The sequence below is a fragment of the Phoxinus phoxinus genome (assembly GCF_949152265.1).
Source record: "Phoxinus phoxinus genome assembly, chromosome: 7".
NCBI lineage: Eukaryota > Metazoa > Chordata > Actinopteri > Cypriniformes > Leuciscidae > Phoxinus > Phoxinus phoxinus.
This window is the reverse complement of record NC_136882.1, coordinates 26,787,240-26,805,405: the sequence shown is the minus strand read 5'-3', so window position 1 is coordinate 26,805,405 and position 18,166 is coordinate 26,787,240. Positions and strand designations below refer to the sequence as shown.

At 38.9% G+C, this 18,166-nt stretch overlaps 1 protein-coding gene across 5 annotated transcripts in view; it reads left to right on the top strand.

Moving 5' to 3' along the window:
- The window catches only part of nalcn (sodium leak channel, non-selective), a 96,189-nt gene extending 78,039 nt beyond the window's left edge, over positions 1 to 18,150 (top strand). For 4 of the 5 annotated variants that reach the window (XM_079618060.1, XM_079618061.1, XM_079618063.1 and 1 more), the window contains 18 exons: positions 505 to 609; positions 703 to 809; positions 6,123 to 6,243; positions 6,328 to 6,426; positions 6,509 to 6,602; positions 8,574 to 8,680; positions 8,762 to 8,836; positions 8,986 to 9,105; positions 9,633 to 9,701; positions 9,805 to 9,953; positions 10,182 to 10,275; positions 10,504 to 10,636; positions 12,992 to 13,107; positions 14,130 to 14,287; positions 14,464 to 14,614; positions 15,947 to 16,096; positions 16,194 to 16,308; positions 17,189 to 18,036. In XM_079618060.1, the coding sequence (XP_079474186.1) occupies positions 505 to 609; positions 703 to 809; positions 6,123 to 6,243; positions 6,328 to 6,426; positions 6,509 to 6,602; positions 8,574 to 8,680; positions 8,762 to 8,836; positions 8,986 to 9,105; positions 9,633 to 9,701; positions 9,805 to 9,953; positions 10,182 to 10,275; positions 10,504 to 10,636; positions 12,992 to 13,107; positions 14,130 to 14,287; positions 14,464 to 14,614; positions 15,947 to 16,096; positions 16,194 to 16,308; positions 17,189 to 17,331 (2,106 nt within the window). In that variant the 3' untranslated portion in view covers positions 17,332 to 18,036. Of the gene's footprint in view, positions 1 to 504; positions 610 to 702; positions 810 to 6,122; positions 6,244 to 6,327; positions 6,427 to 6,508; positions 6,603 to 8,573; positions 8,681 to 8,761; positions 8,837 to 8,985; positions 9,106 to 9,632; positions 9,702 to 9,804; positions 9,954 to 10,181; positions 10,276 to 10,503; positions 10,637 to 12,991; positions 13,108 to 14,129; positions 14,288 to 14,463; positions 14,615 to 15,946; positions 16,097 to 16,193; positions 16,309 to 17,188 lie in introns of all 5 variants that reach the window. The other variant, XM_079618062.1, reaches the window with a different exon arrangement.
- Positions 18,151 to 18,166: the final 16 nt, after the last annotated feature.

The window sequence follows — 18,166 nt, the reverse complement described above, 5'->3', positions numbered from 1 at the left end:
GAAAGCAGAGATGATGACTGGTTATTTAATTGTTAATTCTACTAAGATATATATTGGTTGTGCTAACATTTTTGTGTAAAGTGGTCATATTATGTTCTTTTAACATTTGCTTTTCAAGCATTATAGTTTTACATAAGTTGTCCATGTCTTTTGTTGTAGCATTGTTTCAGTAGATTACATTTTTGGATAAAAAGGTTTGCATTCTGAATCGTAGTGTATGTTTACATAGTACATCAAACTCTTTTATTTTCAATTCGTCATGATATGTCCTCTTTAATTGCAAGGCAAGAAGCTCTCTTCTTTGCAGTAGTGGAATGTAATAGATTAACTCGGGAGTATTTGTCCTGGAGATTTCTTTATGGGCCTTCTTTATTAAAGCTTTGCTCTCTTCGGGTACTTTTCTGTGAGCTTATTATAGTGGTACTGTATATGAAAGTAATGCACTGACCAGATTTTGTGGGAAAGCCATTTTGCCGTAGACTGGATTATTGATTTCCCAAACAGGTCTCTATTCTTCTTCTGACACTAATGCTGGTGTTTGCAACCTTTGGGGTGCAACTCTTTGCTGGAAAACTTGCCAAATGTAATGATCCCCATATCTCCAGTAAGGTACAAGGCAATTCTTGCAACTTTTCAAATTGTGTTCAGAGTGGAGGCTCTTCTGTACTTCTCTAAAATGTTGTGCTTTGTGGACTTTTTCAGGACGACTGCAACGGCATCTTTAGGATCAATGTGAGCATTTCAAAAAACCTGAATTTAAAGCTCGGGCCAGGGGAGAAGAAACCAGGATTCTGGGTGCCAAGAGTTTGGTATGAAACTACAAGAATGTTCTCTCTCTATTAGGGGTGGAGCCGAACCCGAATACGGTATTCGGAAAGGCACAAATAACGTGTTTTTTACAAATACTTATTCCGAACAAATACTTTAAAAAATATTTGTATTCGGGAATAGGAAAAACTTTATATCAAAAAGCTGCGTTTCCTCATGAGACCGCCGTGCACGACGCCCGGATGAGTGAGAGAGTGAGTGAGTGACGGACGCAGGCTGCTCCACACAGCAACAGAGAGGGCTCGGCTGAGCGAAAAAACACTTAACTCCATCACTATTTTTGTTGAATAGATTTTTGTACCTTAACTGGGTTCCTGAGGCAGTTTATAACTTTCGGGAAGTGGAGTTTGATCGGGAGATTATTCCATAACGCTGCATTATTGACGTCTGGAGTCGGGCGCTCTCATGTTCGCTCTGTTTACTCACCTGTTTAGCGCGGTAATTTAGACAATAGGATGTTTACAGAGTAACGTTTACGTTCGGTTAAAAATGCGTGTGTAACGTTAGTTGTGTCGAATTGTATGCACGTGTGGGAGTTATATGGTACGTTTAAGTTACTCAGTCTTTTGCAGACAGCAAGATGTAGGCTTCATAATGTTCACAATGGTATTTTATTTGTTGTTTTAACCATGGATGAGGTAATGACTGTTACGTTATTTTCTTTTCAATGACGTTTCATTGCTGGATTTATGGAAAAATATCAACCAATATTGCATATCCATCATTATTAGAATGTATATAATTAAAGAATACTTACACTATAACGTAAATTAGAAGTGTAACGGATTTCTTTTTCTTTTTTTACGCCTATTTTGAATTTTACTCGAATACAAATACAAATACTTTTCCCCCCTCAACAAATACAGATACAAATATCGGCTGCTTTGCACACCCCTACTCTCTATATATATTTATATATATATATACCTTATATACAGGTGGACTTTAAGATTACTCCATCCTGTATACGAACATTAATGATACCTCAAAACTGTGACTTGTTGCAGTTTTTAAAATGTTGTCTGTCCAATGATAAAACGGGCATACAAACCAATAGAAGCACATTGAATAAGGGACCCGAGTCATATTTAGGGACCAGGACATCATCAAGTCTAGTAAGGGCCAGTTTACAACCACTTACTAGAAACCCTGGCAACAACTCAGAATACTCTAACAAGTCATCAGAAAAAAATTGTGACTCCACAGCAACAAAGCTACATACTTTAGCAACAACTTAGAACACCTTAGCAACTGCACAGCAATGCCCTGACAACTCCTCAGAACAAAATAACCACATACTGTAGGAATTCTCTGGCTACCACTGACTTTTTTATGGGCGCTATTCAAATTATCTTTAGAAACTTTTCAAATGTAACATCCAATTAAAGAAAAATAAAATGGTATTTTTAAAATCAACTTGACTAATGAAATTAGAACATTTAAAGAGAAAAATAGTTTGGTCATTAATTTTTGGCTTTTCGCAAACAAACCAAATTCAATTTCTTTTAAAAGCACTGAATAATTGAACACAAATTGAACCTGTCACATCTTCAGCGTTGAGGTGTTTTTGAGAATTCCCTGTTGTAACATCTCATCTGTGACAGCACAAACCAGTATGATGAATGCTCTCATCGCATAAACAGCACCACATTTTCATCATCTTTCATATGCATTTTCCCCATAAGCAATAGTGAGTGTTGCAGTACAGTTGTACGGTTTGTCGTGGGCGCAGAGCAGGGGGCTGATATATCTTTCCCTCAGGCATAAACACAAACAACACACAATCATACACCCACACACCAATGAGTCTGTTATTGCTCTAGAGATTTGTGGCAACACAATGGCAAATTATTTGTAAGACAAATAATGAAGACCACCAAAACACACAAATGGGCCCATAGCACTTCTAGAATGGTCAAAGTTTCTGTTAAGGCTGAGAGAGTAAGAGTGACTTTTTGACTTTTAAGTTCTTTAATTTGCAATAAATAATCTATTGAATCATGAACAGAAACACAACAACATTCTTCTTAAACAAAAACACAGATCTCACAAAGTCTTTAAATATTTAAAAAACACCACAATTTAAACCTACACATTTGAAAGACCATCATAAGTAACCTCACAAATACAATTATTAGCCCATTTGGATTTAAACCTTTCTGTATATCTCAATCAATTGATCTCTTTCTTATAAATTATATAGTCCTAAATTATCAATCTAATAAAAACAACTGTAAACACTTGTCCCAGTCTATGACAAGTAAGTAATCAGGTGGATGTAATCAGTACATGATTAGTCCAGGCAATGGGAAATTTAGTTCATGGAGAGATAAAGGAGACTTTAAGGAGACTAACAGGCATAAGGTTAAAACCGCTGGGTAAACAATCCAGATAATAACTAAGTCCAAGACACAGACAGAGATAAAAAATTATGACACGGAAAACCAAAAATAGTGCTCGGAAATGCAGTGTAACACATACAAGACTTCGCAAAGAATGAGTGAATACACAGGGCTTAAATAGGCAGGGGTAAAAGAGATAATAATACACTGGTTGGGAGTAATCAGAGCATGATTAGTCAAGGCAATGGTTTATGGGAAATGTAGTTCATGGTGGGATAAAGGAGATGGAAGAAGTGCCCTCTGGTGGATATCATGGGCACTCCAGCTGGTGTCTTAAAAAGTGGGATCAATCTTTCACAATTTAAAAATAAATGAAAAAAGTTTCTTCTTGTCTACAAAAAGGGCACTCCTGGTTTACTGGTGGATTCTCTGCATCTGTTTGTATCTGCAATACCATGCACAACTGCAATACCATTATACCATTTTTTTTTTACTTTGTTCAACAGCTTTTGCCCCAATCGGACTGACTTTATATGGTTGTTTAAAGCTAAGTTTTCTGCTGACAACCATCCATTTATTACATTTCCAACTTGGGTTATGCCTGCGTTCCACAAGCTTTATAGATGTTAAAAGGTCCACATCTATTGCAGGATTACACAAAAGAGTCTATTCTCTCAGCCACAAGCCTTGAACACCACTTAGTTCTATTTAAAAACTTGAACACTTGCCATGCATTCAATATTGATCTATAAAAAAGTTGTCAATTCTGTTAGATTAAGATTCTCAATGTCCATGAGAAATAGGTGATGATCCTCTGCCATGCTGCCTGCACTTCTCAGAAGTGCACAGGCTATTTCGAACCAACACATGTTATCACCGTACAGTAGTCGCTGGGCTGTCTGAAGTTTTTTGAAGGCTTTTATCCTTGACTTTATGTCCACTAAACATTAACCTTCTTCTTACCTGGGCAAACACAATACTGGTGCTTTCACCAATATTATCCACACCAAAAAAAAGTCTATTAAAGAATTTTTTGTACAATATCCTCAGGTGGTTCAAGTATGGTCATCTTATGCCATGAAATTAGGACCCTTCCCCCATATGACAACAGGGGAAGCAGCCACTCTAGCTCTTTACAATCCACTCTTCATTTCCATACACATTGTGGAATGAAAAACATATTGTTGACAGGACCCTTTAATATGTATCTTCCTAATCTCCCACCACTGGATAATGTTCTTGAATATTTCTTTTTTTTCCAAATTAGCCAAAAGTTTTGAAAAATGTCACAACTTTTATCATTCAAGAGTATCACGTTGAAACGGCAATAGCAGCTCTTATAAGCTCACTTTTCCAAACTGCAGTCAACTGTAGTTAACTTGTAATCAGAAAAAAATTGTACTATGCAAAATTATATTTTTCATATTATCTGATACATAAAAACAATCTAAGCAGAGACTATATTGCTAAATTTCACCCAAGTATACGGTTGTTTACCCAGATTCTTCACTCACACTTCAGAAAAAATTCAACTCAAAACACTTCAACTCCCACTTTTCATTTAGTCTCATCCAGAAATCTATTATTTTGATCAACAGAATACAAGTCCTTAACATTCTTGCCACATCCAAACCATTGCTCATCATCACTTGAGCCCTCATCCGTGCATTGAGAAGATACTTTCGATTGTTGTGTTCTGATGGCGGCAGCAGTTGATTCATTCACTTCGTGTTTATGCGGACAAGAAAGGTGTTTGTGTCCCAAATCTCTGCAATCAAAGCACCGTAGATTATTGATGCGTGCACAGACCATATACAAACTCTCACCGTGATTAACACGAAAATAAATTTCCAATGATTTCTCTGGTGTGGTTAAATATATATATACACCTGTCTTCTAAAGGACAAAACATGATTCTGCATACTGTTTTTACATCCTAAAGGAATTGATCTCATCGGGCTCGCGGTCTTATCAAATCTTAAAGGGATAGTTCACTTTGAAATTAAATTTTGGTATGTTTTAGCTTACCTGAATATACCTATATACCTGAATTATATGACTGACAGACAAGAACGGTTTGACCTTAAACTATTAAAATTGAAACTACTGCGGAGACAAAGACACCTTCATCTTGGATGCACTTTAGGTAAGCTAAAACATACCAAAATTTAATTTCAAATTGAACTATCCCTTTAAGGTTCTTTCGTAACCTGAATTCCATTCACAGTTAACTCATTAACCAGCGCTTCACTTCAGAAACACCACTACCGCTTTATTCATACGTGACGCAGAGACAATTTTATCAAATCCTATATGTGCTACTACCAAAAGCACATTTTCAACATTTACACCAGGTTCAGGTACACACCTGCACCCATTCTGGAGCGATAATGGTGGTGTTCCCTGTACTGGAGAAGACACCATACCAGCAAACCACGCCACATTTTTTTAACCAACCAACAACGTCATCTTTCCTTATTTTACAATCCACTAGCTAATAGGAAGGGGAAAACAGAAAAGCCAGAAAATAGGCACAGGCACTCTCACACGTGCAATCTCACGCAACAACCCACTCCCAAGAGAGAGAGAGAGAGAAAGAGAGAGAGATTGTCGCACTTTTATCTTTGAGCACTTTGCGTGGTAACAGGAAAAGAAAAGGGTATTTGTTTCACTAGGTATTGTGTTTGTGTTTAGCCCGTAGAGCAGCATGTCCTCTCTCTCTCTCACACACACACAGAGACAGGCAGACAGATAACATAACATTTTGGTACATTTAATCAGTGTTTCTTGACCTTAATCAACTGACAAAAATGCATTGTTTGTAAGAGACACATTTTAAAAATGCCTTTTGAACACATTGCTTGGTTACATGTTATTGCTTTACAGGGAATATAACAAATAAATGTCTGTTTCATCTTTCACCCATATAATATTGTGTCCTGCTGCTTTTAGGGCAAACCCTCGAAACTTCAATTTCGATAATGTGGGCAATGCCATGCTGGCTCTGTTTGAGGTGCTGTCACTGAAGGGCTGGGTGGAGGTGAGAGACGTCATCATACACAGAGTGGGACCGGTAAGATACTTTTTTAACAGTGACCTCTATACTACTAAACTGATTAATCTGGACTGGACTGATCAGGACCTTTGATTGTCTCAGATTCATGGCATCTATATCCACGTCTTTGTGTTCCTGGGCTGTATGATTGGGCTCACCCTTTTTGTTGGTGTTGTCATAGCCAACTTTAATGAAAATAAGGTAAGTTTTCTTACTGGTAGTTGATTAGTAGCTATGTTTGTTGGCTGTTCCCTGATCAAATGTGTTAAATGTGTTTGTTTAGGGCACTGCTCTTTTGACTGTGGATCAGAGGAGATGGGAAGATTTGAAAAGTCGTCTGAAGATTGCTCAGCCACTCCACCTCCCCCCTCGCCCAGGTAAGTGCTCACTGGAGGTCTCCACATTTAAAATGTCTATTTGTGCACCACCATAATGTTGCTATATACATAGCAATATATATGTAGATATATAAGTAGCAATAATAATAATATTCATTAAATATGCATTAAAGTATAAACTACATCACACTGTTTGATATTTTGTTGAGGTACAGTATCATTGAATCCCCCAAAAATGGTCAGACAGCCACAAAGAGACATTTTAAGGTGCACAGATAAACATCACCAGAGCAGCGAGTGTATTATTCAGCAGCAACCTCTCAGTCTCTCATCTCTTTCATTCCCTTTTTTCCCCTCCCTTCATCTTCCCTTCTTCCGCTAATGAGCCATCCCTGCTTTGCATGTGTTTCCTGAAGCATTTAATCAGCTCTCTTCTGTCGTAGTAGAGAACAAACTAAATTTAAGCTTTCAGCGGTGGGTACACCCCCAAGGCAATCACACACTTGATAATAACCACTCCACTTCTGAGTCAGAAGTTATAGCTGCCTGTAGTATGAATGACTTTGGGCTCTGTGGGCACTTTAGAGCCAAAGAGAGAAGAGCGATTCTCCCTGTGTCTCCCGTAGATTGACTGACTGATTGATTTGGCAGTCGCAGGCTCTGCAGTGACGGCGGTAGCTCGTTATGTTTTTATGTTTGACTGCCGTTGGCTCGCCTGGAAACAGACACTTCTTCAAAGACATGTTTCATATCAGCAGGAAAGAATAAACACAATTATCATAGTAGGCAATTATCCAGGCATATTTTATGTGGCAATTAGACACAAAAAAATGCTCCAATCTACTGACATGTTTGATTGATATGTTTTGAACCAAACTCCAAAGGCTGCAATGGACACATTTTCAGTACTTTTCTTTTCTAGTCATTAAGTACGTCTGACTTGTTCAATTATCATTTTAACCAATAGAAAAACATGCGGCAGTTCTTTGTAAATTACAAAAGAATTGTTCATCTATGCCGCCTTTGTAAACAATGGGCTGAACCAATGGCTTTTCACTATCAGCATGGAGGCAGCATGCTCTTCCTCCAATACTGATAACTAAAATCTAATTTTGTTCAAACAAAACAAAATGCATTTTGTAAGCCACACTGCAAGTTACACAACTTGCCTACTTAAATTAAATTTCACTCAAACCATGATCCACTGTGAATAGTTGTTTACTTCCTTTCTTTTGACTTTTTCTACCTCTATCAAGCATAATTAACATCCACATATTCAGCTGGTCTTAGCAGTCTCAAAAAGCAAACATCCTTACTATTACTATTACTACTAATATTTAGGGGTCCATGCATCGAAGGTGGTTCTTCTTTATTTTTCTGCCCTAAACGTGAATGGGCGTCAGAGACCTTAAATCCTGATAAATGTTTAAATAGTATGTAAATAATACAAAAATAATACTACTGCAATCATTTTCAGTGCATGCCGTATAATAACTAAAATAAGGGATAGATATATTATAGAGAGTTGTTGACGGCATAGACGGAGCTTCCTTTGTGCTTCCTGCCAGGTAGTCTGCACACTGGAATAACAGAAAAATCAATACCTTAGTCAGCACTCGGCAGAGTAACCACATCAATTCCAACTCTATTGAAACCAGCTTCAAATAATCTGTCTGCATTCTGTGGCTGTTGAAATGAACTTGTGATTACAGTGCATGATGAATGGCACTCAGACCTTGTGACCAGCTAAAAGACAGCAAAACGATGATGTGGCGGATCTGTAAAAGCAAGGGCAAGGGTAAAGCTCTTACCGAGTGCATTGAATGAACAGTTGAGACGATTTTCTCTCAGTGAGTCCTTTAATTGATGATAAAAGAGAGCACAGAAATTATTCTGAAGGTCAGGGAATTTGGACCAGGTCTTTGTTTTATAACCACAGTACCGGTTCATGCTGAAAAGCCCTAATTCTCTGTTCTTGCAAAACTGAAATTCCTTCTCTTGCATTTGCAGAAAACGGTGGATTCCGTGCAAAAATGTACGACATCACCCAGCATCCTTTTTTCAAGCGAGGTATCGCAGTGCTGGTGTTAGCACAGTCTGTCCTTCTGTCTGTTAAGGTGAGGATGGTTACAGCCACAAAACACATTTTTGTTGTATCTTGGCACTAACATAAATTAATTAGTGTGTATGTGTTGCAGTGGGATGTACTTGACCCGGTTACTTTTCCCTTGGCCACAATGTCTGTGGTTTTCACTTTCATTTTTGTTCTGGAGGTAAATATGTTACAGTACATTTTAAATTCCGTTTCCTGTCCTGTTTACAGCCTCAAAAAAAAGTTTAGAAATTCACCAGAGGCTTTGCAGTTCATGAGGTCTTTTGGAAGTATTGTACGGTCATGACATGATGCATTCCTCTGCTGCAGGTGACTATGAAGCTGATAGCTATGTCACCAGCCGGATACTGGCAGAGCAGGAGAAACAGATATGACCTACTCGTCACATCCCTGGGAGTCATATGGATCATTTTGCACTTTGCTTTACTGGTACACACTAAAATGTCATGCATTTTCATCAATGGGATTTTATTTGTACCTTTTACCTTAATGATTTAAGTTCCTTTTTCTTTTTTAATTTCTTGCACAATTACAATTAGGCAATACAAAAACAAATAAAAGAGCACTACACAAAAATGTTTTTTAGATTAGCAAAATAATTAAGGAAAACAACAGCTTATAAATATGGGTCTTCTGATGAATTACATGTCTTAAAGGAAACAATCTTCCTCTACTTTTTAAATCTTCAATTGTTATACAAAAGGTTAAATCATTTCTAGAAAACTCCTATACCAATACGTGTCAGACCAAAAATTCACTGCTTTTTAAACAGTAGAAAACCAATAATCTAATCTGTTGTTTCAATTCAGATTCACAAAAGCTACAATTATTATGATTTAAATGTAACATGCATGATTTTGTTTTGTGATGTACAGTACAGCACTTTGACTCAACCTGTGTTGACTTTAAATGTACGTTATATTACAAAGAAATGACTTGAATTTCTCTTTCTTTAGAATGCTTACACATACATGATGGGCACATGTGTGATAGTATTCAGGTTTTTCACCATATGTGGGAAGCATGTGAGTATGCATAAATGAGTATGCTTGTAAAAATAAATTTTCCTTGTCCACTTCAAACCCTACAGTGCATTTCCTCCCCCACTGAGCTGTCTTGTATTTACAGGTGACGTTAAAGATGCTTTTGCTAACTGTGGTCGTCAGCATGTACAAGAGTTTCTTTATTATCGTGGGCATGTTCTTGCTGTTGCTGTGCTACGCTTTCGCTGGCGTCGTCCTTTTCGGCACTGTCAAATACGGCGAGAACATTAACAGGTGAGCCGTCTTATGACACACGGAGGCAATGATTTGACTGTCAGCTTACCAGAGGCAAGATTTGTAACACACTTACTACTACCCACAGCGCTGATATAATTGGTGTTGTCTAAACGTTTTGCTTGAAGGCCCTACTTGTATTTGGGAGAATCAGTTTTCAGGTGAAGCTGACAGCATGAGAGGAAGTGACTCTGCGTGAGCTGTTACCTTTTCCTCTCTCGCCAACAGGCACGCAAACTTCTCCACCGCGGGCAAAGCCATCACTGTACTGTTTCGAATAGTCACAGGTGAAGACTGGAATAAGATCATGCATGACTGCATGGTAAGAGATTGGATGGCAGCTCCATTTTGCCCGCAAGCAAGTGTCCTTGCTATAAAAATCATTAAAATAAACAGTAAACAAATCATTTAAATGTATCAAATAGAATTGCAAATATAACTGACCAGCATCTTGTTTCATTCGACATACTGAATGATTTATTTAAATCAAAACACATCAGCTGCGAGCCCCATGTGTTGATTATGTTTGTTTGTCTGCCTTATTCCCCAGGTGCAGGCGCCATTCTGCACCCCGGACAAACATCGCTACTGGGAGACAGACTGTGGAAACTATGCTGGCGCCCTCATTTATTTTTGCTCTTTCTATGTCATCATTGCTTACATCATGCTGAACCTGCTCGTAGGTAAGCACCTCTTTCCCCTGACTGCAGGCACAATATCCTGTTCCATCTCCCAGGGTCCCATCTAATTTCCTCCCGCTTTAGACGCTAGCTAAACTAGCTCATAAAATACAATATCGCTACTCATTATTCTTCCTGACGTCCTTCTATGTTTATTATCCCTTTTTTCCCAGAACAGAGAGGTTGCTCCCTCTGAAAGACTTTCTCTCGTAGCTCAGCGCTGGTCACTACTGAATATGAATGAGGCTTTTAGGAACACTCCACTTTTTTTTGAAAATGTTTTGGAACAAATATTTTAAGTGGTTTCCCCAAATTCAACTGAAAATGCAACTTTGAATGACCTCTACAGTCTCAAAATTATTCAACCCCCTAAATAGAGGCCCTTCACAACAGCACAAATTTACAAAACGGGGGTTGCCTCAAGCACCCCTGATGCAACCAATCAAGGGGTTCATTAGTTGCACCAGATGTGCTTGAACTAGAACACATGAAAAACCTGAACTGGCTAGGTTTTTTGAGTGTCACGTTTGACCGAATGTTAGAAATATGGCTGGTCAAAAGAATGGTCCAAAAGGATATGAGAAGATATCATCGCCTTTCACAAACAAGGAGCAGGATACAAAAGATAGCAAAGGCACTAAATGTTCTTAGAAACACCGTTGGAAAGAATAGTTTGTAAGTTCAAAGTCAAATGAACAGTAGTTACACTACCTGGACAGGGCAGAACAAGGAAGCTATCAACGGCTGCAACCAGATTTCTGAGAAACCTCAGGTTCAGAAAAACTCTCGAGTGACTGCAAAAGACCTTCAACAAGACTCGGTTTCAGCTTGCACAAAAACGCATTCCAGAAATCAGGTTTCCATGCCAGAAATCCAAGACGTACACCACTACTGACCCAAAAGCACAAGAAAAGTTGCTCAAAATCATATAAATAAGCCACAGAAGTTTTGGGATTCTGTTCTGTGGAGCAATGAAACAAAACTTTTCGGCCCTATGGATCAGCAGTATGTCTGGAGGAAGAAGAATGAAGCATATGCTGAAAAGAACACTACTTAGTGTGCAGCTAAGCTACTACCTACAGCTAAGCATGATGGGGCTCTGTGATGCTCTGGGGCTGCCTTGCATCATCTGGCACTGGAAACCTGCAGCTTGTGTATGGCAAGATTGATTCATTTTTGTTTATCAGGAAATCCTAGGAGAAAACGTCATGCCGTCAGTGAGGAAGCTGAAGCTTGGGCATCATTGGACCTTCCAACAGGACAATAATCCTAACCGTACCTCAAATTCCACCTTGGCTTGGTTGCAAAAGAAATCCTGGAAAATTTTACAGTGGCCAAGTCACTTGACTTGAACCCTATAGAAAATCTCTGGTGGAATTTGAAGAAGGCCGTTGCACCACGCAAACCCAAAAATATTACTGAACTGGAGGCCATTGCATTTGGGAAACCACTTGAAATATTTGTTGTGTTGAACTATTTCAATTACTTTTGTTTGATTTGTTCATTGCACAGCTGAAAGTCTAAATTTTGCTAACCAAATTTTGCACAGCTACATTTTGCCCAAAAAGCTGATTCGCAATGGGGGTTGAATAATTTTGATTACAACTGTATATTCAAATATAAAACAGTTAACCAGTTTAAATTGTAAATGTACTGTTTTTTTTTTTTTAATCAAATAAATGCAACCTTTGTGAGAAGAGACTTTTCAAAAAAATAAAATTAAAATATTACCAGCCCCAAACTTTTGACCGCTAGTGTAATTAAAATTTAATTTTGCCCAATCCTGCTAGCAAGATTTCCATGGTTATAATGATCCACTAGCTAGACCAAATCCAAACCTGCAATAACTAGATTAAACCACAAAATCATCATAGTCTCAGTTAGTCTTTTCAATAGGGTGAGGTCCGAAACACTCTCTGCACAGTGATTGTGTGACTCAAATTTATGCTCTGAAATGTCACTCAACTCAATGCATTGTGCGTTGCATTCCCAGCATTGCCACAAGGGGTGCCATAGTGGGCATTAGCATTAACTGCCAATAGCTTGACATTTTAATAGAGGCATTTGAAGGGACTGTAAAGCCCGAAGTATACAACAGCGCATTGCAGTCCAATTTTTGTGACCGCGCTGACGGAGTGGATTGCGAAAAATGAAGTATACCCAGGCCTCTACTTGAGGTTTATCACCCCGTTGAGGTTTATTACCACCACATAAATGCAAGAATGTCCTTACAATGCATCAGCCAAGTATTCATGTATGCATTTGCACACTTATTTAGAGTGTTTTCAACCTTATACTCAAGCACTGAGAGCCTAGCTGAAAGCTAACCCAACCCTAATCACTTTATCTCCCCCTCAGCTATCATTGTGGAGAATTTCTCTTTGTTCTACTCTACCGAGGAGGACCAGTTGCTAAGCTACAACGACCTGCGTCACTTCCAGATCATTTGGAACATGGTGGATGACAAGCGGGAGGTGAGGAGGAGGGGACGTGCCTGTGATCAGCGGCTGTCAGTGGGGATGATTTTGAGTTAATACCCATGTGTGCTCTCCGCACCGGCTCTGAAGCTGCAAATGAATGAATCACACGCATCGACATTCTCACCTCCAGAGTAATTGGAGGTTATTACTGCCTGTCACAGATAGTGAGAGGTGTTGAGCTGTCATCTTCATTAGGTGGAAACAGCCTTATTGAGAGCAGCAGAGAGAAGTGCGTGCAGATTTGACCTCCCCCCATAGGATTAGTAATATCTGCCCGTGTATATGAGTTAAATGAGGCACACCAGTCATTTTCTGGCCTTAATGAGTCAAGCTGGGATCAGCTAGAAACACTTGAAACCATAAGACTGGAACAGCTGAGCATAGGAAGGACTAGGTCCATAATTGGAGACATGAGCTCTGATCCAAAATCCAGTGATCTGCTTCGGAATCATCCTGACTGTGATGGAACCTCACAAAGCTGATTTGGAACTCCGGCAAACTGAAACCGAAATTAGATTTTTCATTTGTCCAAAAACCAAAATCGAAAATAATGTCTTGTTCTCCTGTGATAAATTAAACCATAGTAAAGTTATTCGACAACAAGCTGCCCGCAAAAACGCATCATCAGAGAAGTGCTAATTAAATGTCACTGTTTCGGTCAGTGATTTTGTTCCTCCAAAACTATTTTGGACAAAACCAAAAGTTTTTGTTGTTTTGTTTTGACTGTTTCATTTATAATGAATATTGCTATTTCTATTTCACCATTCATAGTTTATCCCAAAGCATTCTGGGATTGCCTACTCTAAGGATACATACTGTATGATGCTTCCTTAGAATTGAATAAAAAGGAACGTGCCTTTGATCTCTTAAAATGCTGTCTAGGTAGACAGCCCACTAGGAACAGAGCGATAGTCTGATTATTTTCTTCGCTGTTTGAGCAGGTATTTACTGTTATGATGATGTATGACGCTTTCTGAAACCAACGTCAGCAATAGATCTGGATGATTTTGATACAGGGAGTGATTCCAACCTCTCGGGTGAAGTTTCTGCTCCGTCTGCTGAGAGGTCGTCTGGAAGTTGACCTGGACAAAGATAAGCTTCTCTTCAAACACATGTGCTACGAGATGGAGCGTCTGCACAATGGAGGAGATGTCACCTTCCATGATGTACTGAGGTTAGAAACAACTGTGGTATTTATTTAGAGCACATTTTCATATCATGATAAATATTCTCTAATCTTCTTCCCCAGCCCAAAGAGAACAAAACCTGAAAGGGTCAATCAGTTGCTATTATGTTGTTCATATTGGTCCCTAAGCTTGTTCTGTAGTCTGTTGATCGTGTATGTTTCAGCATGTTGTCATACCGCTCGGTTGATATCCGGAAGAGTCTTCAGCTGGAGGAGCTGTTGGCGCGAGAGCAGCTTGAATACACTATAGAGGAGGAGGTGGCCAAACAAACCATCCGCATGTGGTTAAAGAAGTGCCTGAAACGCATACGAGCCGTGAGTCCACACAAACACCATGGCTCTCACACTCCTGAGAGTCATAACATTTACCCAACTTAACTGAAAACAGTTCAGCGGTTTGACAATGACTCCATTCACTCAACATCTCAACGTGGCCCAAATCTGATTTCACATTGAATCTGACATTGCCAATTTCAATCTGGCCCACTTTAATATGTGGAAATAAATCTGATATGCAGTGGGACCAGTCAGTTTGAGAATTCATGCAATATCTATGTAAATCTAACACCACACCTTGACATTAATGTAACCTTTATCAGTAAAAATCGTCCAGACAACTTTTTGCAACTTAATTTTTTTGTGCAGCTGTAAATATCACAAAGACTGAATATGTACCAATACTGTTCATTCATATTACTCTGAATGGGATAAAGTGCAATTTGTAATACGGCAGAATAAGTCCCGTCTTCTAAATAAAAGAGCCAATCGTGTCACTGCAGATGTTGTTAGAAACAATCAGTGTCCTGAGCTTGGAACTGCACATGCACATTGGCTGGACCAACCTGAGATATTTGTTACACTATTTGAGCATAAGAAACAAGATTAATTGGGACAGATTTTGTTGCAGATTTAAAATGTTGATATGTGAGTTTGTCGAGCAGTTTTTTGAGATTTATAAGTCCTTTACTCAATCTGGTTGCAATCGCGTCAATCTCTATAGAGCACAGCTGATTGGTTCTTTCTGTATCAGTAGCCAATGAGCTCGCTGCTCAACCTTTAAATATTCGGTCAGTATTTGATGTAGCAGTGCAGCACGCTTTGAGAAACCCTCCACCTTCCCCATCTCCACCTGTATAGATCTGCTATGGGTTATTGATGTATGTTATATTGTATGTTAGCAGCATGTCTTATATGCTTACAGCTGTGTTGTGTATGTATTGGCAGTAGAAAGTCCCATAATTGCTCTGCAGCTGTTGGTCTTAACCAACAGCAGCAGCAGAAGCAGCGTTGCAGATCTATTCCGCCAAGACCAAACATATCAACGTATCCATTACCATGCCAAACACTCACTGTTGTAACAATTGCATGCCCAAAAAGAACGTTCTTCTTGAAAAGAACGTTGATATCTATTCTCAAAAAGAAATCTGATTTGAGTAGGAAATGAACATGGCCAGAGTCAAGGCTATAAAACTCACACAGTTCCACTGATAGGATCACTGAAATAACTGCATATTCTGCTCAATTTCCTTCATTGTCATTGTGCAATAGAACTAGTCCCATATCGGCTCACTGGCACTGCGATAGATCCTGATATTAGACATGCAGGATGAACTGAATGAAAACACTGACATCACCTTCCTTCTTCAGAAACAGCAGCAGTCATGTAGCATCATTCTCAGTCTGAGAGAGAGCCAACAGCAGGATCTCCGCCGCCTGCTCAACCCTCCCAGCATTGAGACCACCGTCCCCAGTGAGGACACCAACGCACATAACCAGGACAATCCCACTCAGCCAGAGGTAACCTTACTGGTGTCTATTCTTGAAAGATTGTGTGTGTCGTTGAGTCTTCATTCTAATGAAACGATTTAAAATGATTTTCCTTGTCCTGACCCAGCAGAACAGTGGCCTGCAAACCTTACTGAGCCCCACCCTGTCAGACCGCAGCGGATACAGACAGGACTCCGCCGACCGACCCCAGAGGAAGCTGGGACAGTGGCGACTGCCTGCAGGTCCATACCAAACTTTATATACTTTTACTTTTACACATGCTTGATTTTATCCTAAGCTTTTTTTATATATTTTAAATATACATTCTAAGTTATTACAAATTATTTAATATAAATATATAGCCATGAAAATTGCTGCACATATAAAATATATTTGTTTGTTTATACCAAATTGTTTTAGTATAAACAATTTATTAAATGTCTTCCTATCAAGGCCTAAAATGAACACTCGCCAAGCACCAAATGCGAGTATAAATTCGGTGTTGGCGAGTTTATGAAACGGTGTCAATCGCTGGTAACATTTTTATGAATTCTAACAATGCAATGTTGTGAGAACGTGTACAACACTCGGGACAGATGAAAGCGCAAGAAGACACGAAAGGGAGCTCAATTTGTTTCTCTGTGTGAGAAGTTTTGTGTGTTCAGACAGCACATGAATACTGAATTGAGCTCTCTCACACGTCTTCTTACACTTGAACAGACATATTCAAACAAAATGCCCATCTTGGCAAGAATCCTTGTAAACATAGTTATGTCTTAAGTGAACATAAACAGTTGAGAGAGAAAACGTGTATCAGTATATTGGATTGAAAGTAACAGAAGCCTAATATTCCTGCTGCTGTCTGTGGTTTTAATTTGATTCAATGAAAAATGTTTCATGGCAGGTAAAAAATATTTATTTCTGGTAAATTTTCTTAAGTCACTGGCCAGTGGCAGGTGTGGCAAAAAGTTTGTTTTAGGCCCTGCTTCCCATGTTTCTTTGAAAGGGGATGGTAAACAAAGACTTGTTTATTATTCCATATAATTAGTATTCTGCAAATTGCCGTGTGTGTGTGGCTGGTTAACCCGTGACTCACATCACAGTCCTGTGTTTCTCCCGCAGGCCGCACGAGTGTGAAGTCCATGGTGTGTAAGATGAACCCTGTGAGTGACGAAGCCTCCTCGGGGTCCGAAGTCAAGAAGTGGTGGACTCGTCAACTGACAGTGGAAAGTGATGAAAGCGGTGATGACCTCATTGATATTTGAAGCAAAACTGCTGACCAATTTTCCAGATTTTCCGCTTAAGAAAGGATCATTCGGCTAAATCTTTTGTATTCGCTTCTTACAGTAGCGTAAGCCGCGATCCTTTGTATTGGCTTCACGTAGGTGTTTCTATGCCGCTTAAAGCGCCACCTGCACCCGTTCAAGCCACCTTTTGCTCATTCACAAACATTAATACCGGTTTAAACCATGTTAATGATCACTCTACTGTGTGGAAAATTTTCAGTGAGCATTATTTTGTCAATGGGAAATATGTATGAAAGAGCAGCTGAAGTGTGTCCTCAGGAAGTTTATGTAATGTAATATAAGAGGCTAATAATTTAGATGTAATGGTTAGGCAAACGCACATGCTTAATGTGATGCACCTAACCAAAGCCATAGCGTTCTCTACGTTTGTCTGTGTGCCACCATACTTCATCTTCATTACATGGGAGTTTGCAAGGTCCACAATTATCTTGTGTTGTAAGTCTACGGGCTTACGGATTCCAAAATGCAAACACTTGCAGACATTGTTGCAAGACATTTAATGTTACCATATTATATGTGTCTATGTGACTGTGACTTTTCCAGTTGAAGTATTATAATAAAGATACATAAGTTATAAGAATAATTTAAATTATATATTGAAATAATGTACTTAATATATTTTGTAAAAATGAGAATTTCAGCAAGTTATTGCGTGCTTTTAAATTTAAAGTCACTGTGATATTACCTGAGGTGGTTGTGTTGTTATTTTAAGCATTTTTGCCTGCATTTTAAGAAACAAATGAAAAGAATATGCACTCATAAAGAAATAATTAATTATTTACAACAGCTCCAG